The sequence below is a fragment of the Stigmatopora argus genome, chromosome 22, assembly GCF_051989625.1.
Source record: "Stigmatopora argus isolate UIUO_Sarg chromosome 22, RoL_Sarg_1.0, whole genome shotgun sequence".
Lineage (NCBI taxonomy): Eukaryota > Metazoa > Chordata > Actinopteri > Syngnathiformes > Syngnathidae > Stigmatopora > Stigmatopora argus.
Window position 1 is genome coordinate 4300893 of NC_135408.1, and position 19682 is coordinate 4320574.

The 19682-nt window shown below is 39.3% G+C and overlaps 1 protein-coding gene across 3 annotated transcripts in view; it reads left to right on the forward strand.

Moving 5' to 3' along the window:
* Positions 1 to 19682, forward strand: part of LOC144067843 (neurexin-2-like) — a 163873-nt gene that overhangs the window by 57882 nt on the left and 86309 nt on the right. The window contains exons 7-10 of one of the 3 annotated variants that reach the window (XM_077591839.1): positions 392 to 1434; positions 2669 to 2692; positions 8941 to 8970; positions 13128 to 13429. In XM_077591839.1, coding sequence (XP_077447965.1) covers positions 732 to 1434; positions 2669 to 2692; positions 8941 to 8970; positions 13128 to 13429 — 1059 coding nt within the window. In that variant the 5' untranslated portion in view covers positions 392 to 731. The remainder of the gene's footprint in view (positions 1 to 391; positions 1435 to 2668; positions 2693 to 8940; positions 8971 to 13127; positions 13430 to 19682) is intronic. The other 2 variants (XM_077591840.1, XM_077591841.1) reach the window with 2 other exon arrangements.

A 19682-nucleotide genomic window follows, 5' to 3' on the forward strand; every position in this document is an offset into this window, starting at 1 on the left:
CCCCCCCACCCTGCCGCCTTATTGGAATGCGGTTGCAAAACTACAGGGAGACATTGACGCAAACACTCTTAATTCCTGGCCATATCTCAATCAGGGACGGAAACTGACTCCAAAGTTACCCCCATGATTTTGATCAGTTGTGTCATAAATGTTTTTTGTGATTGCTTAATTGTTTTCCTAAACCCAATTTTTGATGTGCACATATAGCTTTATTGACTTCTACAGCTGATTAACGAATAATCAATTCCACACAAGTGAATAATATATTATGCCCATACCAAGTCTGGATGAACCTACTTGATTTGGAAGACATTTTTACTCATGGCATATTTCGCACGTGATTATGATAAATCATTTTCCCATTCTTCTCCATTTTCTCCTTTTGTTCTAGAATGTTGTGTGGCTGAGAAGACAAAGCACGCCACCTAGGCTCTTTGCCTAGTTGACACTTGAAGAATCGACTGGGGCTGTGGATGGAGCCCAAGATACTGGATGGCGAAGACGAGGAAGCACACATTCTCGGGAATCGCTCGTGATATCTCTTGTGTTTCTGTCACGCGTGGAAGGATGGCAAAAAGAATCCGAATAGACACTCAAGGCTAGAGAAACACTGCTTGCAAGAACTGCGCTTTGGGTTTTGAGAGCTCCTAAACCTCCAATAGACACTGAGCAATTCTATCTCTCTCTTATTGGTTGCATACATATGCATTAACTGCTAGACTCTAAGCATCATGGCCAGGTTTCACAACAAAGCGTCCTGGTTATTGGTTTTAGTTCATTTGGTGCTAATGGGAAGGGCCCTGGAATATGAAGGCATTCCGGGTCAGTGGACACGTTACGGAAAATGGGACGCCAAGACGACGGCTGAGCTCAGTTTCATCCTGAAGACAAACATAAGCAAAGCTCTGGTGCTGTATCTAGACGATGGCGGAGACTGTGACTTTCTGGAGCTCCTCGTGTCTGACGGGTGGCTCCAGTTACGCTTCGCCATCCACTGCGCCGAGCCGGCCTCCCTGCACACGGAGACACGTATTGACGACCTCCGTTGGCACCGAGTTATACTCTCGCGGAACTACCGGGAGACCAAGTTGCTGGTGGACAACGAAGAGAAAACGGCCGAGGTCAAATCAAAGAGGAATGAGATGGTCGTGGCCAGCGACCTCTACGTGGGCGGGATCTCTCCAGATGTCCGTCTCTCCGCTCTGACATCCAGCACTGCCAAGTATGAGCCGCCGTTCCGTGGCCTCATCGCCAATCTGAGAGTGGGCGAAGCTCTGCCGGTGCTATTGGATGGTCAATCCGTCCACAACGACATGGACTACATCTGTTCTGCGCACTCACCCTGCAATAACGGAGGCCTGTGTTCCGTCAGCCAGGGGGAGGTCCTTTGCAACTGCATCAACACCAGCTATGTGGGAAGCTACTGCCACGACGGTAAGGCAAATAAACCCTTTGTGTTGTTTTGCAAAACTTTATATAGCCTTGGTGAATAACCAACAAAGCGTGATGAAACTGATTGAAGTTAAATACATGGGAGCGGCTGGAGAACAGCCACTTCTTGTTGTAGAATAACTTTAATGATGACAGCTGCTTGATGTCATTTGTTTATCCTGGAACTACTACAAAACACTAGAGAGGAATTTACGACAACTACTTAAAAGACCGACTTTCCTGTTAAAGAAGAAGAGATGCTTATATTTCATAACATTTATGTCTTTAATATAATTTCCCCACAAATGAATCTAAACGGAATGAATCCCAACAGAAACTTTATTTCTCTAAATACAATTTTTCCTCAATACCCTCCATGAGATACAGTACTGCTTTATTTAACAAAAAAAACAATATATATAAAAATATATATATATATATATCTATATATCTATATATCTATCTATCTATATATATATATATATATATGTTTATATATATATATATATATATATATATATATATATATATATATATATATATATATATATGTTTATATATATATATATATATATATATATATATATATATATATATATATATATATGTTTATATATATATATATATATATATATATATATTTTTTTTTTTTTTCTCTGATTTTCCGCATCATTGCATGCGGTGGCAGGCCGCCTTGTGATGTAAAGGTTCACTTGCCTGACTTTGGTGCGGCTAGGCGTGGGCTCGATTCCCGCTGGAGGCGGCATGATTGTGAGTGCAGATGGTCGTTTGTCTCTTTGTGTGCCCTACGGCTGCCTGGCAACCAGTCTAGGGTGTAGTCTGCCTTTCGCCCGAAGTCAGCTGGGTTAGGCTCCACCAACCCACGCAACCCTTTCTAGCATGTGCGGTATGGAAGATGAATGGATGAATCTATCTCTTATTCACCTCGCGTTGTTTTAGAGATGTTGGAAATAGAATCCCCAAAAGATTATTCACCAAACAGCCATGAACTGTACAGGCTTTTATAATTGATTTAGTGACTTTTAATATGGTATTCCCACAAAATATCTGAAATGATAATTAACTAATTTACAATACAGTGTTTTTTTTCTTCCATTGTCACTGTTTGAACCTGCAAACCTAACATACTAAGATATTAACCAAACAAAAATAGTAATTTGTATTTACTTTCTTAACACTGAGAAAATAAACATGTCTGTTTTTGTTCCTATTACAGCAGGTGTCCAAAAAGAAGTCGAAGGTAAGCCACTCATATTTTATGACAACTATCACTGTAATAGTCGGTAGTCTTTTCAAAGTCTTTTAATACAGGCTCACTGTGATTTCTGTAATTAGATTGTTATTTTCCATTTGGACTGCAGTTCTGACATCCAACACATTAGGCAGCAAGGATAAATTTTGTGCAGATAGATTTCATTGAATATATTATTACAACAGTCAAGCTAAATTGTTAGGTCCGTGTGCATCGCAACAACCCGGCGGGCGATAGCATACTGCGCAAAAGAAAAAGTTGTTTTCACTTTAATATGCATCGCCTTTGTAACTGCTTAGCAACAGTTTGTTTGCTAGAATCAAATGCCATTTTAGCTCTCTGCTTGACACACGGACTCAACCACGACTGGCAATATCAACTGACTGATTTCTGGGGACAGTCATCAATTTGTCCTATTATTTTGCACAGTGGGACTTCCCAGAAATGTCGCCTTTTCTCCATAAGGAAGCCACTCCTTCATTACTGGCTCATATCTCGCACTACATGTTATAATTACAACCAAACTTTTTTTTAAACTAGTGCTCTGAAGGAGATTTATTTTCTCACTTCTGAGACTTATGCATCATGTCAGCAAAGTAGCCGTCGTGGTGAAGTGTTGGCCAACAGACTCTGGGGAGCTGCACTGAACCAGAGCATGCCATCAATCACTGTTATGTAGCAAACTATGCACACCTGCTTTCCAGAATTCATGAAAAACACTATAAAACATCTACTTGTAAAGTCTACTTGTCTATGAATACAACTGACATTAAATGTCTTCAATGACACCGCATTGTAATGAGCTTTTGAGTCCGCAAACAACACAAATCGTCACACACTTGCACAAAGGTGGCACATGTCTGCTCTTAAAGCAGAAATGCATCCATTATTAGATGAAATGATGGATGGCGAGTGCATTAGACTGTTTATTGGATTAAACCTTGCCATGTTGACAATCCCCTGCACAGAGCTTGAAAACAACAATGACAACAACATAACGCACATATGATGCCTCGTTATTGCCATGATGCATTGCATTCGGTTGTTCTTGCACCCTCACCTACACCATACACAGCAAAGATGGCCGATCATATGCTTTCTTCCAATCGCCGTAGGAATAATTCCCATTTGAAAGCAGAAACACTCGGAGGGAACGAAACCGTTTGGCACAGCAGGTGGCTCTTGCCAGTTGTTCATATGCAGTATGCGGGATCCCGTTGATCTGTATGGACAAAGGCCATGGCGGGGCACGCTCTAATGCCAAAAGCATCCTCTGATGTTTCGAGAGCGGAAAAGCAGGTCTGCGAATGAGAGATAAGCACAGCCACCTCACATCACGCTAACGGACCATGGAGGTTTCTCTCAAACGGCACGGGACAAGCGCACACAAACACACAAAGTCCAATCGCAAGAGCTTTGTCATTGCTTTTGTTGGGGTTTTCATGTTTGTTTGCTTTGTTTACTTTTAGAATTAGATGCACAACCGCATAGTAATTGCACTCTAGGAACTGCATGGAATGACAAAGCCTGCAGAGGAATCTTTAGGAAAAGGACAGATCTTCCAGTAGCAACGACCTTGGTCTAATCCCTTATTATAACTAGGTCCATAATGTTGGACTTTTCAAGGAAAACAAATTTGGCAAATCCTAATCCTAATGCAATGGCTCTTTCTTCCAACTTGTGTGCTAATTATGTCTTAACAATGACCATATATTTTTGTCAAGATCAAACACCATTTGAGCAAATCTTTGATGTCCACTGTGACAAGAGTGAGATTGCAAACCACTAGCAGTTTCTTATTTGAAGCTTTTTAACTTCCAGCAAACATCAACTGGAAATGGGCTTAATTAAAAAAAACATCAATACAATATTGTAGGACCACTTATAGAACCAACTAATTTAGGTGTTATAATGACTAACACCGAGATGGATCCAATATTTTGCCTGCCATATTTAGCTGCATGACTAAAATCCATAGTATTACACTGTGATTATGTCATGCAAAGCCTCACCCATATTGATAAACAAATTTATGATAGAGCAACAATTTATTTGAGGAGTCATATTTGATATATCATTGTGTTGGAACTCAATAAATGTTGAAACTTCAAGAATTTTCTGCAAGCCAAATAAAATCACTCGGAATCCAAACGTATAAAGCCCTGATGCATCCTTGGCCTGCTGTTTTAGTTTCCTACCCACGTTTAAAAATAGCAGACTAAACAGTGAAGCAAGAGGGGAAAATGCGGTTTATGTTCGTATATGCTCCAGGGACTCTATCTCTGCATTGCCACGCTGAGATTTGGCTGTAAGGCTCAACCCATTGGGATAAGAATATTCAATATAGCGTCTGCCACAATATGATATTTTACTGCAGCACAAATGACAAATCTCATCCACTTTGCCTGCAATACCACAGTATTCCAAGATTAGCCTCGGTGGTCTGGACTTTGGGCATCACATTCACCCTTGTTCATGTATAGATCAATTAATTGTATGTTAGTTGTTTTGACACGCAAGATGTTCACACGGGAATTTAAGGAGAAATTGCGCAAAAGTTGAAGCATGCATTAGGTGAACTGGAATGACATTTAACGTGATTGTCCAAAAACATGGTATGGAGACGGTCTTGTATGAGTGAGGGTAGCAACAAATAGAACAGAATGTGCTTCCAATTAGAACAACAGCAAAGCTTTTTTTTTCCCTAGTACCCACAAATAAATGCTTCGTGTCTATAACTACTATGAATCACTTTTTGCACAATCCTACAATAACAGACTCTGGAAAAGATGGTTGCCTTCCAGTTGTGAGATATGTATTTCTCCTCCTTGAAAGGTGTCTTGCCGCTTGCTGCTGCTGTCTGTCTTTGTCTTTGTTTGCCTACAGTTGTGACAAGTGAGCGGCTAACTGAACCAAGACACACAGATAGCCCATCTCCCACCTGGTAGTTGAAGGTTGACAGACACCTTAAGGTGGTGATGTTTCTTGCCTTTCTGTCCAATTCAATCTCACCACTACTGGTGAGAATGAGATGGCCTGAGGGCTGAGGTGAAGGTGTTTTTGTTTGTACGTCAAGGACTACATATTGTTTTAGAGTCGAGAAAAAACAGTACCACCGGGAATGCGTAGAGCTTTGCTTTGTTTGCAGGGTTGTTCAAACCAAATATCACCAGGAGTGTGTTTGTGTGTGGGGTGCAGATCTGGTCCCTTGGGTGATGAGTTTTCCCAGTACATACTGACCTGTGTGTTTATAAGGTTCCCTACCGAGTGAAATGCTATATAGCCACATTTACTGAAACCGTCTATTTTTATTCATTTTGCCGCACATGGAGAAGTTAACACTGATCTGACTTTTGTATCTGCTGCTGCTGAGTGTGTAGGCGGAAAGCTGATAATTATGTAAATAACGTGAGCGCATTCCAACAAGATACCATGTAACCCACCAATAAATTACACCGGTGGCATTAAACTCATTTCAGTTCAAGAGCTGCATTGAGCCAGACTTGAGCTCGAGTGGGCGGAACTACCTCTGCCTAATAAGAACTACATACAGAAAAACATTTACATTTATTGAGCGAACGAAAAACAAGTGTTGCGATTCAGTGTTTTCAACGACATGAGCAACAGTTCATAGAAAACACTCACGATCCATTAAGCAACGACTAAAATGTATTAGCTATGTCTAAAGATGACATACAAAGACATAAAATTAACATTCAATTAGCTGCTGATGTAATACTTGGCCAGAAGCTTGCTACAAAAATGAAAAAAACATGGCATATGTTAGCTAAAACACAAACAATGAATCTGAGGTATGTAAAAAGATTTGAGTGTGAAACCCATTAGCAACCCATCTCCAACTATTAGTATCCTAAATAGTTTGCGCAGAGGGTCAAATTATGTCAAGATTGTAAGTCATAGGGCAAATTTTCTGACTTGAATGAAAATAAAAAATGGTCCAGTAAATATTTTTAAGTGCATATATTATTGCTGATTCTTACTACCATATTACTAGGTGTAGGATTTTGATTAGTTATTTAGCTAGTATTTTTTGTCCTAGCAGATAATAGTGCTAGTAATAAAAATATGTACCGTTGATAGAAAACATGAACATATTTTTAATATCCTTGAAGATGAGCTGTTGCATTAATATACTGTATCATGACATGAGTTGCAAAAAAGGTGTCTTTCACAATATGCGCATACAGTCAGGTTGAAATGAATGAATGAAATGAAGCACACTAAGCCTGAAAGCTGACTCAAATCCATTCACCTACTGCAAGCCCCCGTTTGTTATGCTTTTGAAAGTGTAGAGAGGCGACGCATGCTTCAAACATAAAACTAAGCCAAACAGTTTTGAGTTCACAGCAGCATTAATCCCGGAATAATGTAATGCAATAATACCTCTTTGGGACGATATAACAATGCATTCAGAGGGAACTGTGTAGCATTGATGTATAGAACAGAACAATTAGTCGGGTACCCACTTGGTATTCATATGATTGCTTGTCAAACTGAAACTAATAGTGTTTGGTGCATGAATGAAAGGATGTCTAATGGGTCTTGTAGAATTGATAATATATCAAATGAACACCAACTAATATGGGTGTTGAAATCCTGCCTTCGGCAACCAAAAGACACTGTGCCACAATTTCCTGGTTTTTCTCTAGGTTCTCCAGTTTCCACCCGCATTCCAATAACATGGTAACCTGTAAATTAACTAGAAAAGGTTCCATCTCATGCATTACTCTTATGAGGCCAAGGAGCAGATTAAATCAATAGAAGGACACTATCAAAATGATATACTATAGGATTTCAAATAAAGTACTTTGAAGCAGTTCTTCAATAAGAATAAGAGAATTTTATAAAACGCCATCTTTCCCGATTAGCATTTGGTAACTATTGAATTCTGACACTGTCCACTCTTTGGCGCATTAGGCTGTCTTTTGCAAAATTATAAATCAATTACTAATGTATCCTTATCTAGCTGAGCCAGCGTCATGACAGGGAGAACAATGAAATCCTGTTTCATTATGAGACTGGTAGGAGGCACTATTGAATCTTTGAGACCACCTGTTGCCATTTATACAAAAGAACATGTCACGGCTGTCCTGCCAGCACGTCAGCTGTGTTCAATTAAACTAGCCAACATTTAACACAAACCTAATTTGCCAGTACAAGTAAAAATATAATCATTTTGTGCTGTGAGACTTTTGTTACGTTAGTTGACTTCCTTAACTCAAAAAGGGTTTGGAAACGGTGCCGAAACAAAGGGATGCTACGCTTGACATCTTTTGGAAATGCGGGTGTAACACGTCCAGTTTCGAACTCAATTGAAGCGTAATTGTTAGTGCCAGTAGGTCTTTTGAGTGACAAAGCGAGCTTCGGGGCCAATGGGAGCGTTCAAGAGTGCCGATGCAATGAGCAGAGCTGTTTGTGTTAGCTGGCTCAGTGGGGCTCATGTGCTCAGCAGAAGTGTTGTGTTTTGTCATCCTCGTCTCTTTTTGGCATGGAAGGCGGGTGAAGTATGCCACATATACTCCCTGCCAGGCTGCATATTGATTAGTTTGTGTGCGTGTGTATGTGCAAAGGAAATAGATGTAGGAGTGAACAACTTGGCACCCGCTGCTCTTTTCTTCTCTCCAACCGCAATCAGATGTATTATGTGTTGATTTGTGTGTGATGCCATTCTCTGAGCTTTTGACTTGGTCTTTAGTGCTAAAGTTGGGACGGGAATATACGTCGCTTGGCATATTGTCCTTTGTCTGATCTGGACATTGTCTTTTAAGTGTAGTAAGGATGGATGCGAGATAAGCCCTTTTATAAGCTCCCATTAGTTCTTTTTTGGCAACAATGTGCTTTTTGATGGAAATTTGAGTGCTCGTAAAAATATTACCAAGCGGAGACGATTAATTTGTACATCGCAAACACTTGTCTCAACATACAATGTGTCTTCCATTTTGGAGAAAAAAAAAGCATCTTTGAGTGCAACTCTGACGACAGTTGCGCTAATCAAGATGTTTTTTTTTCATTTCCTTTCCTCTCCTCCCTTTGAGATGTCTGTCTCTTTTTTGCTTTGATTCCTCCTCTTTCACCTTTTAAACTCCGACATCCGTGCTTACCCCAGGATGTCTGTCACAAACTGCAGTCCAACATTGTGACAATGTTTTTTGTTTTCCCGATCCTCTTTATGAACTTCCTGTTTTCGTATCCTTTTTTCTGTTTTTTCCCTCAAGGTCTGGCGCACCTGATGTTAAATCGCCAAGGTATGGGGCCTATTGGTTTGCTTTTCCCTCCCAGCCACCTAACCACAGCATCCCCCTCTCCCATAGATAACATTTCAGTTAACTGTGTTACACTAATATTTCCTGTCTTGTTTTTTCCCCATATGTACTTGCTCATTTTGACTTCCTCTCATGTTATGCTCACAACTCACTCACTTCTTGTCCATCAAACCTTTGTCCTGACTGACTGCACTACTGGAACTTCACCTTTGACCGCCGCAGTCTTAAGACAAGGTAATGCACCGACGCTCAAGGCGTCTTTTCCGTTTGCCGAAGGTATTTTCAAACCCAACATAAGTCTCGGCGGGGGGGCGGAAAAATCACTTTCTTCCTGGGAAGCTAATGAGAAGAATACATTAATAATTTAAAATTATAATTCAGTATTTCCACATGATTTTCCATTCAACTTAAATGGTGTTAGTTTTGGTCAGAGCTGGGTTGTTAATATTACATTTTATCGGGGTAATTGTAGTACAAATGTGATGAATAGGATTGTGCCAGTAGATATTATAATATTCTATAGTAAATTGGGATACTTTACAATATTAAGTCAGGGAGGACATTTTCACCAGCTTCTTTGTACATATAGCTCAATCAAAACTATGACCTAAATATTAATGCTTTTCTGTTTTTTTTTTTTTTGGCCACAAGATTCAGATAAGTCGTTCTGTATACATCCATGGCAATTGCTTTTCATGAAACATTGGGCTGACTTTGGTGACCTACTCTGGCAGTAAAATACGCAGTTTCTGTCCTCAATTTTGCCTTTTACAAAATTATGTTTCTATGAGATAAAACAGATCCCCACAATATCCAGCTGATGCAGCTTGCTGCTCTATTTTTCTTCTTTTTTAAGCGTAGCATACTGTGAAACATCTTCAAAAAAACTATTTTGATTTAATGTGCTCCCGGGTCATCATAAACTTTCATTCAATGCACATGCAAATTGTAACATGTGAATATGAAATAGGTTAACCACTGCCATCTTTGATTTACATATTTCAAATATTAATTCGTCATTGTCCTGAATAACTAGGGAAAATATGCATGTGCACCCCTGCTTAAAAAAAAACAATAAGTAAAATAACTATTTTGATTGCACAATATGTTGAGATTCCAAAATGTACAATAGTATAACATTTTATGTCTTGTGTGAATTATTTCTATCTATGAATCACCATTGAAGACTTGGGAACCATCCATCTGTGTGATCTCTTATGCATTTTCTGGAGTAGAAATAAGATTGCGTAAACATCTTGTCAAAGGCTGTTACAGTACAAGGGAGAGCCAATAGTCTATTGAATGCAATGGGTGTTTTTTTTCCTCCAACCCACTATGACATCCTCCCTTTAGGGTTTTGGTGTCTTAGCCATCACATATTCTCTTATAATTCCCTTCAGGTCAGATTTACAATGTGATGTTGACTTGAAGATCTTCCAAGAGTAAATACTATCATCACTGCAATGGTCTAATGATTAAGAGCAGCTACAATAACAGCACCTAAATATCAAATATTTACAGAGTCATACAATGGGTAGGTCCTAAAGGTCAACCATACTGCGATTTGTCCTGAAATGAGGCCTGAAAGTAATTGCTCCATTTCATGCATCAATAAGAAGACATTGTGGAGATAATTACCCCCCGGGCAATACTAGCACACTTTTCAATTTGTAGCAAAGCGGTGTACATCTCATTGCCGGAGAAATAAGTGAGACGGAAAAGTTTGACCACGGCATTAAGTCTGATATCAAACATTGGTTATCAACATTGGCAGTTGTCAAGCTGTTAGCCTGAGGCTTATGCACGTGTTTTAGTTTGAGCTGGTTTGTTTTTTATTTGGCACTAAATTACCTCAAATCAAATAAACAATGTAGTGGCTCCCCCGTGACTTTACCCTCGCGTTCTCGACAAGAATTTAGAGGGTGCTTTGTTTTTATGCTGGCATGATGTTTGAGTTTGCAAACGTTTGACAACCATGCATACACACACAGAAATGTGGTCACCTACTTGCCTATGCATCCCCCAATGGAATTAATGGTCAGTAGCAGCCCATATGTGCAAGCCACCTGACTTGGGTTGAAACGTTGACAGATGCCTCCCCCACAAAAGACTTACCACCTGTGCCCAGGCCTAAGCTTATGGGCCTCTTTGAATTTATAAATTGTGAAGTTTGGTCACAATAACTATAACCGACTATTGTCATTTTAAATGACTGCATGTTGTTTGTGAAACAGGTGGGCTCTTAAAATGAATGAGCTAGTGACGCCCATCCGGTGGTATGGCTCTCTTCTGGGTTTAATGTGTTTCATGCGGTGGAAGTTGTTATTAGTATACTACTTTAATGGAGTCGTTAATGTATAGCTGATGAGCATTTGTCGTTTTAATGACATAAAAGATTATCCAAGAGGGCCACAGTACAGTCAAACATGTGAATTTGAATACAAGAAATTCTACATTCCATTTCAAGTCTGAACACGCATATAATAAAACTTTCGGGCATTGTTAATATAGCTGCATGGTGGCTTTTCAAAAGGCTATACAAGTAAACTGTTACTTGTAAAGCTATGCGTACGGTGGTAGAAATACACTACTTTTTTGTATTATACTGTCCACAAAATAGACACAACATGAACAATTTTTGAGGTTAGTGGGTTTTTTTAACTGTGTGGTTTTGCTTCTAACAAACTGCGATCAATGCGATTAAAAATTTCAAAATGACAATGTGTGAGTGGCAAATCACTTCCATAATTTGGATACACGCATACAATTTATTGTTTTTAAATGTGAAACTCCAGCCACGACAACATAACAATGAGATTCAACCAATCAGAAGGAAGGGCATATGCGCAGGGAGGTCACAGTCGTGTCAATCTTACCAGCCATGCTAGTTTAATCTGCTTCATTTTAGGTAGCGCTCCCCCACAATGCTCTAATATCTGCCGCCAAGGTAAACGGTGATGGATTTGCTCACAGTGGCAGCAGTTACAAGGTTCTCAATTGCCCTATAGGCATCAGCCGTTTGACTGCAGCCTTGAGCAGCCTTTACTACTAAGTTAGTGCCAGTTGGAGCAGTGTCAGGGCAAATACAGAAGCCACTGGTCTCTATGGTATAGTGGAAAACAATGGAGAATATCTCCGTTATTTAGCTCTCCATCTATTATGGAAAAAAATCATCCAACTACATTACCCTCTGCAATGGCAAGATTGCATCAACAATTATTCCTATAACATTAACATCAATGATACCAGTCTGCAGTATTTTTTTCTAAAATCATTTTTTTTAGATATAAGATCAGATCGAATTCTGACATGAAAACCGGGTTGTTATCCATGTTCTAAAAGTACAGTTTCACGACATGGCAAAAGTAAAAAACATCCGGTGGCCCAGCGGTCGAGTTGTTAGCGCATGGGCCTCACAGTCCTGGCGTCATGAGTTTGATCCCAGGTCGGTACTCCTGTGTGGAGTTTCCATTTTCCCCCCAGGCTTGCGTGGGTTTTCACTGGGTACTCAGGTTTCCTCCCACATTCCCAAAACATACATGGTAGGTTGTTTGAATGCTCTAAATTAACCCCTAGGTATGAGTGTGAGCGTGAATGGTTGTCCGTCTCATCATGCCCTGCAATTGGCTGGCCACCAATTTAGGGTCCCCCGCCTCATGCCCGAAGTCAGTTGGGATAAGATTTAGCACCCCCTGTGACCCTTAAATGTATGAATAAAAAAAATCCTCTGCTCCTTAGAATAGCGGAAGTTTAGTTGGACTCGCACTTTTATATTGACATTTCAAAAATGTCACCCATGAATAAAAGCATATACATAATTATCTCTCTTTATTTTTGTCAACAAATTGTTGGAGGAAAATTATTTTCTGCCTGTGTTGTCTTGTTCATAGCATTCACCAGTCTAGTAATACATTTCTCACTGTGGCATACAATCTTTAAACATCACCATGGGGTTCACTTTCTTCGTTTCCAGCATTAGAAGGAAGTTCTGAGAATACTAAATGTTAGTTTCCACCTGCAAACATGATACTTTGTTTGGAGGTACGATTTATCACTGTTTTTAAATAGAGTATTGCGTAGAGGCTGATCGGCTTGTGTGACTGTAATTTGGGTTAACACTTTTGTTCTTTCATTCTTAGGCCAGGGGGAGTCGATAGCCACCTTTAAAGGCAATGAGTACTTCAGCTACAACCTGTCACAGACACCCATCCAGAGCAGCTTGGATGAAATTACGCTGTCCTTCCGTACACTGCAACGGAATGGCCTGCTGCTTCATACGGGGAAATCAGGAGATTATGTCAACCTGTCTTTGAGAGATGGAGCTCTATGGCTTGTCATTAACCTGGGCTCTGGTGCATTTGAGGCCCTCGTGGAACCAGCCAATGGAAAGTTCAATGACGACATCTGGCACGATGTCCGAGTGACTCGCAACCTCCGCCAGGTGTGTAGACCTTTCATCAGATTTTGAATGGTTTAAATACAATTATTTACTGAAGTGAATGCACAAATATTTAAAGTATATAGAAGAATTGGTTTTATTTACAATTGACCAATTCTAAATTAATGGCTCTGGATGTGTAGAGCTTTCTGAGTTGACAAATGTGTACAACATTGTATGGTGTTCAAAGATGGGTAGTGGGGGACTGATTGGTGAGACCCTTATTGTGTTGCAGTTATAAGCTTTTTAAGAACCTCTTTTTTCGTGGCCTCCCGGGTGAGGTTTAAAGGAGGATTCTTGAGGTTCTGGAGGGTCCATTCAAAAGTCAAATCAGGATTTCAGCAGTAGAAATGCAGAATGTTTTTATCGGACACATGGGACTTTACCCATGAATGTTTCTCAGATACAAACAGCCTAAACAAGTTTCCACATTTTCAAACTTGCCCATCTGATAGGGCTTCAGAGTAGAGATGCTGCTTCTCCACATTGAGAAATGCCAGATGAGGTGTCTCGGGCATCTGATTAGAAGGGTTCCTGGTTAAGTGATCCAAATACCACCCATGGGATCAGGTGCACTGGAAGACCCAGGACACAATGAAAAGACTAAGTCTCGCGGGTGATCTCGGAACTATGAACGAATAGACAGTTTTGCCTGGGAGAGGCAAGTCCTGGCTTTGCTAATTGGCTACTTTGCCCACGAATATTCAACAATGTTAGATGGATTGGCATTACATGTGGCCCCAGGGCTATAATTTGTCAGTCTCTACTATCGACACTTCGGTAGGTTTCAGATCAGTAAACCTGTCTCTTGTTGCGAGGCAGCATTTCATGTAGTGCAATTTTTTGAACCCCTGAGGCCAATGGAGAAAAATGCTGTATGCTAGTCGCACGCACATTTAGGTCAGTCAATCACGCACATTAAATGTTGGCCTGCAACACTTAAATCAGTTTTTTAAGATGAACATCTTACCTTCAGGAAATCTTTCAAGGTAATACAGTACCATACATAATACAATACAATACCTCCATCAGTGAAGACTTGAGCAAACAAGTGCTGCTTCTAATGAATGCTCAATATGCCTTGCAGGAGCTCCGCTCTCCGTGTTTTTTTACTCTGCTAGAGATTACCAGCTCATATTAGGTCATTGCCCTCTCCCTCTTGGAATGGCTTGTTTTGTTTGATATAATCGGCATCTTGTTTATTATGCAGGATGATTTCCCGCATCCCATTTTGATAACACAATAATATCTAACATATTTGCATACAGTTTCTCATAACTCATGTTACCTTTAGAACAACCATCGCTGCCCATGGAAACGCCCACTCTCGAAATTAAATTTTTCTCTCTATGGAGGCTGATGCAACATTGCAGTAGTTTCAGAGAGGTCATGCAAGCAACAGCAGGGCTTGTATAATGAATACAGGCAATGCATGCCAAGTACAACTCAGCCCTAAGGTTTCATATTCATTTGTGCTGTCCAGAGGACAAGGCATGGCACTGAATCTGCTAACTAATTGCCAGGATGTGTCTTTTACAGTAAATGTGATCAGACCATCCTACCCCCCCTACACAGCATCCTAAAGACACACAAAATTTACAAAATAAACGATACTGCGTTCTATGATTTGATTTCTATAATGATGCAAAGTGTCCGGTGCAGCTGTTCATGTATTTATGAATAAAAACTCGCATGCATCTGCATCTTTCTCCCTGTTCCTAAATGTATGTAGACCACTTCATCGACGGTAATTCGTGATTATGTTATCACTTGCAGTGGGCGTTAGCTTGTGACCAGTTGGCTTCCGTGTTTTCAGGATGGATTTTTGCTTCATAATTCATCTGAAATGTGTGAGATTGATCAATTGATAATCATAAGAAGAAAAAAAAATTGACCTACCATTTTGACTTTGGCGACGTTGCTGCCAATGAAGAATAGTTTGAAAGAGTATTTTTTTATAGTGAATTTTCGGAACCTAAGCACCAAAACATCAAAATAGAATATTGATGGCAATGCGAAATAATTGCTGCCCTTGATTTAGTCAGCAACAAGGAGCTAACTTTGACGAGATGGCCCAACTCATTAGAGTACCGCCACACCATATTATTTTCCAAAACGAATACCATTTGAAAATAGGGCCAGTAGTCTGAATTTTTGACAAGTGTGAGTGCTGCATGCTGTGCTCAAGCATGTAAGGAGAATAAGGTTTGGGCAATGTCTTTACTCATGCATGTTTTCTGAACTCGTGCATAAATAATCAATGCACTCATTCCTCCGACCAGTTACTGAACATAATCAGATAATAGAAATACTACTATGTGGCATTTTTGTCTACTGAAGGGAAAGGAAAAAAATATAATCCACCAGCTTCCAGACAATTTTAGCCTATTGAAGTGTCATATGATGACGTGAGGGCATTCTGAATAGGAAAATTAGCTTGGACATACTTGAGTACAGAGTACTGAGTGTGAGGACAGAGGGGCGCACAATACACTTGAGCCTTTATTAGGCCTATAGTGGGTAAATTCTAGTTTTAGTGTTGAAAAGTCGATAGTAACAGCACTAAAAAAATAATAAGGAATTAAAAATAATAATAAACTAGCTCATTTCCAACAAAATCTAAAGAGAGCAGCAGTATTTGTGACATACGTGGATAATAAACACTGAACACACCCATAGAAAGTGCGAGCTAATCATAGCTAATGATACTTGTACTGGGGACAAATGTCAAATAAGAAATTGTAATCATTTTAGGCTGGTACTGCTTTGTAGTATTTTCTTCAATATAAGAGTAACTGTCCCAATACTTGTGTTCACACAGTCAATTTCAAAGACATTTATGTCATGGCCAATGTGACACGAACCAAGCTTTGCTCAGCGACTATATTTGTACCGTCAACACGCTGTGGTGGCAAGTTTTCTTGAATTACTTGTGCCTTTTTTATGTACCAATGCTCAGGGCTCACATAGTGGGGAGTGTGCTCGACACGTTGAGGCACATAAATTGTGTCAATTCATGCAGAACTCCTTTGGGCTGAGCTTCCAAGCTATATTTTTTACCTCAGATGTGCTTTTAAAACATCCGCAATGGATAAGTATCACCGCAGAATCCCTGTGATAATTTCTTCCACATTGAAACTTTATGGAATTGCGCACCTATGATGAGATTTTATTCATTCCAGGGGAGACATTTGAGGGGTCCTGGTTGAGCAAAATTAAATGAGCGTTCACCTGCAGCATAATTTTACAAATCCTGTTCTATTGATGTGCGGTGAATTTCAAAGATGGAGTGAAAAGGAAGGACTGACTACCTGTTGTATCTAATTCACCATCAGTGGTATATAATGAGCTTGGCCACATGAATCACAATGTGAATTGGAATTTTCCTCCATGCCGGTTCATTTCTTTAGACTTCCACAACAGAAGCGATTCAATGCTTCGACGTCACTTATACTCTCAGCCATGCATTTGATTCATGTGTAAATTGCTTTCGCCTCAGATAAGTTACCACCCTGACATGTAGATATGGAGAACTTTAACTCCCCGAAGAATACTGGTGGAAACATTTTATTAGATCCGGTGTTGCATTTCAGGGAAGAATTCCTCCAATTATTATCTCCTTTTTTTTCACTCTTGTTGCTTCTTTTACTGAGGCGGACAAAATGATTATTTTTTGTTCCTTTGCTGACCTTCGTTAATGGTGCTACTGCTGCGACGTATTGATGCGTAAGAACGCCAACTCTACCTGCATACAGAATCAGCAATTATGATGCTCTGCGTTTGTTTTTAATACACTAATACTCAGGAAAAGACTATCAGGATCTTGAGAAATTGGTGTATTCACGCTATTGATTTCCGGCATGTGAAGTGTCTCTTAATAGGAGTGAAGAATTAGTCTTTCTGTATTTCCATTATGTTTACTCACACTTTTCTTTGCTCATACTGTTGTTTCTAAAGTGTTGAGTTGTTTTTCAGGCTTTGAAGACAATAATATTTGCACCAAAATCAAGTTTTATCAGTAAATATGCAAAGGAAAAGGGTAAAGACATCAGGGGTGTGCAAGGGTTTGCTTTTAATGTGTGAAGCCACTATATAAATACAGCTGACATGACTTGACTTGCCATGTATAAAGGGTAGAGCTGTATTTATCAATTTCAAGACATAAAAGCCTTTTATTGGATGTGGGCCATCAATCAAACCAAAGCAAAGCAGACTCAAAGAAGCAAAGCTAAAGATACTCAAGGTTATGGCAGAAGATGGACAAAAAAATCAATATGTGTCACGACAAGAGAATGGAAGGCAGGACCTGACACCTCAGTGTGTCCCATCACTGCTTTGACTTTTAGCCTCTTGCTTTCAATGTGTTGATACCCCCAAAAATCTGGGTAAAAATGACTCTCTCTAAACTGTTGTGAAAATACTTCTAAGATTTTAATTACTTAAATCTGTGTTTCCCAACCTTTTTTGAGCTGCGGCACACTTTTTGCATTGAAAAAATCTCAAGGGAGCCACCAATCTGAAAGTCTTTTAATTTAAAACTATGTCGCCTATATTAACAATAGTCATTCTCATCAAAGTTTTATCAGCAAGAATCACATAAACGTCCAAAATTATTCCAAAACCAAATTTTTCACTATGACCTAATATCACCAATAGTTGATGTCTGCCGAACCTGAACAACTTCCGGTTCGAGTGATGCAAAATAAGTAATGTCATGTTTTTAATCGCACAATTTTATGATTTTTCTCCAAATATTACTCAAATCCCCTAATATTACACCCAAAAAAAATTGTGCTCACACAAACTACGTCGCCAAAACCCACAAAACCAAACAATTTCTGGTTATTGATAGAGAAAAATAGGCAACAAAAAGACTGTTTCGCCATTTGAATCTTGTAACAGTATAATTTATAATTTAACATTCATCATGTTTTGATTTTAACCTTGTAATAGTTCAATTCTAATCTCGTTATATTCATATTATTTTTTCTCTCTGAATAGTATGATTTCTTGCAATTTCCAGCGGCACACCTGACCATTGCTCACGGCAGTGGTTGGGAAACACTGACTTAAATTGACCAAAAGATAAGAAAAAAGGGAAGATATTTATCTTTCCTTTAAAGAAGCAAAACTGTATTGGCCTGTTTTTAAAGCGGCCCCTTTATCACTTTGGAATCATTTATAACGAGAATTAAAATTATTCATGAAGAATTGTAAATCAGTCGCTGTACATCATTAAACGTGAACACTGCCAGACAATTTTAATTCATGTAATAATGTGAAAATGCTGAGGTATTTTCCTTACATAATTTAAATGCTGCAATACTTGTGAAAAGCAATTCTACTTCCAACATGTTTTGAAGTCGGACCTTTCAGAAGATTCATTAGCAATTTCTTGTTTTTTTGTTGATTTTTTAATTGTAATTGTTTTGATTTAATGTCTTGCATTTGGAACGGTTCCCATCCATGAAGAATTTCAATATTACCAGTGGGCTTATTGTCATGGCAACAACCATATTCGTCTTTTGCTTTTCTGCCTGGTTTTACAACTCATCGTCTCTTTTACCTGTGATGCGATATAAGATTTTCTGTTTCTCTCCGCCAGTGGGCAAAAGCTCTAATTAAGCTCACCATTTCAGTATTCTTGAAACCAAATTAATTGAGTTTTCTTACTTGCGCAGCATCCTTAATACTTTCTGTGCCTAAAAGTGATTTGAAGAAACCTTTGTGCGGTATGGACTTTACTGCCATCAGAAACAGGTATCAGTAAAGATTAGTGAGGCTATCAAGGCTGTTTTTTTTCTATAATGGCTTCCCAGAGTCAACCGTAATTATCATACAAAGGGGCATGCGAATTCAGTGAGTGAGGAAAAACAGTACTGAATGATGTGCAGTGTTTTAAAAAAAAAAAAAGTGGGGAAAAATACCTTATTTTCAAAAGCATAAACATTTATTTTTCTTGTTGTCTTTCTCATCTTTGATCCTCCACTTTGTGTCGGTATTGAGCGGCTTGCTTTGATTTTGCCTCATACCCTTGTCTTGCAGCACTCCACTCTTCCATCACCTTAGTTACCCTCTGTTTTTTTTTAGATCCCTGTCGACCTTCTGTCACAGACCCTTTTTGTCCTCTTCATTTTCGCCCGTGTTTTGGGGTTTAATAAATATTTGAACACGCCCCTTGCTTTGGGTCATTCGCTTCCGGGCCTAGGCTTACTTCCACCTCCGTGGATCATAGCATCTTCAGCTTTTTATTAAA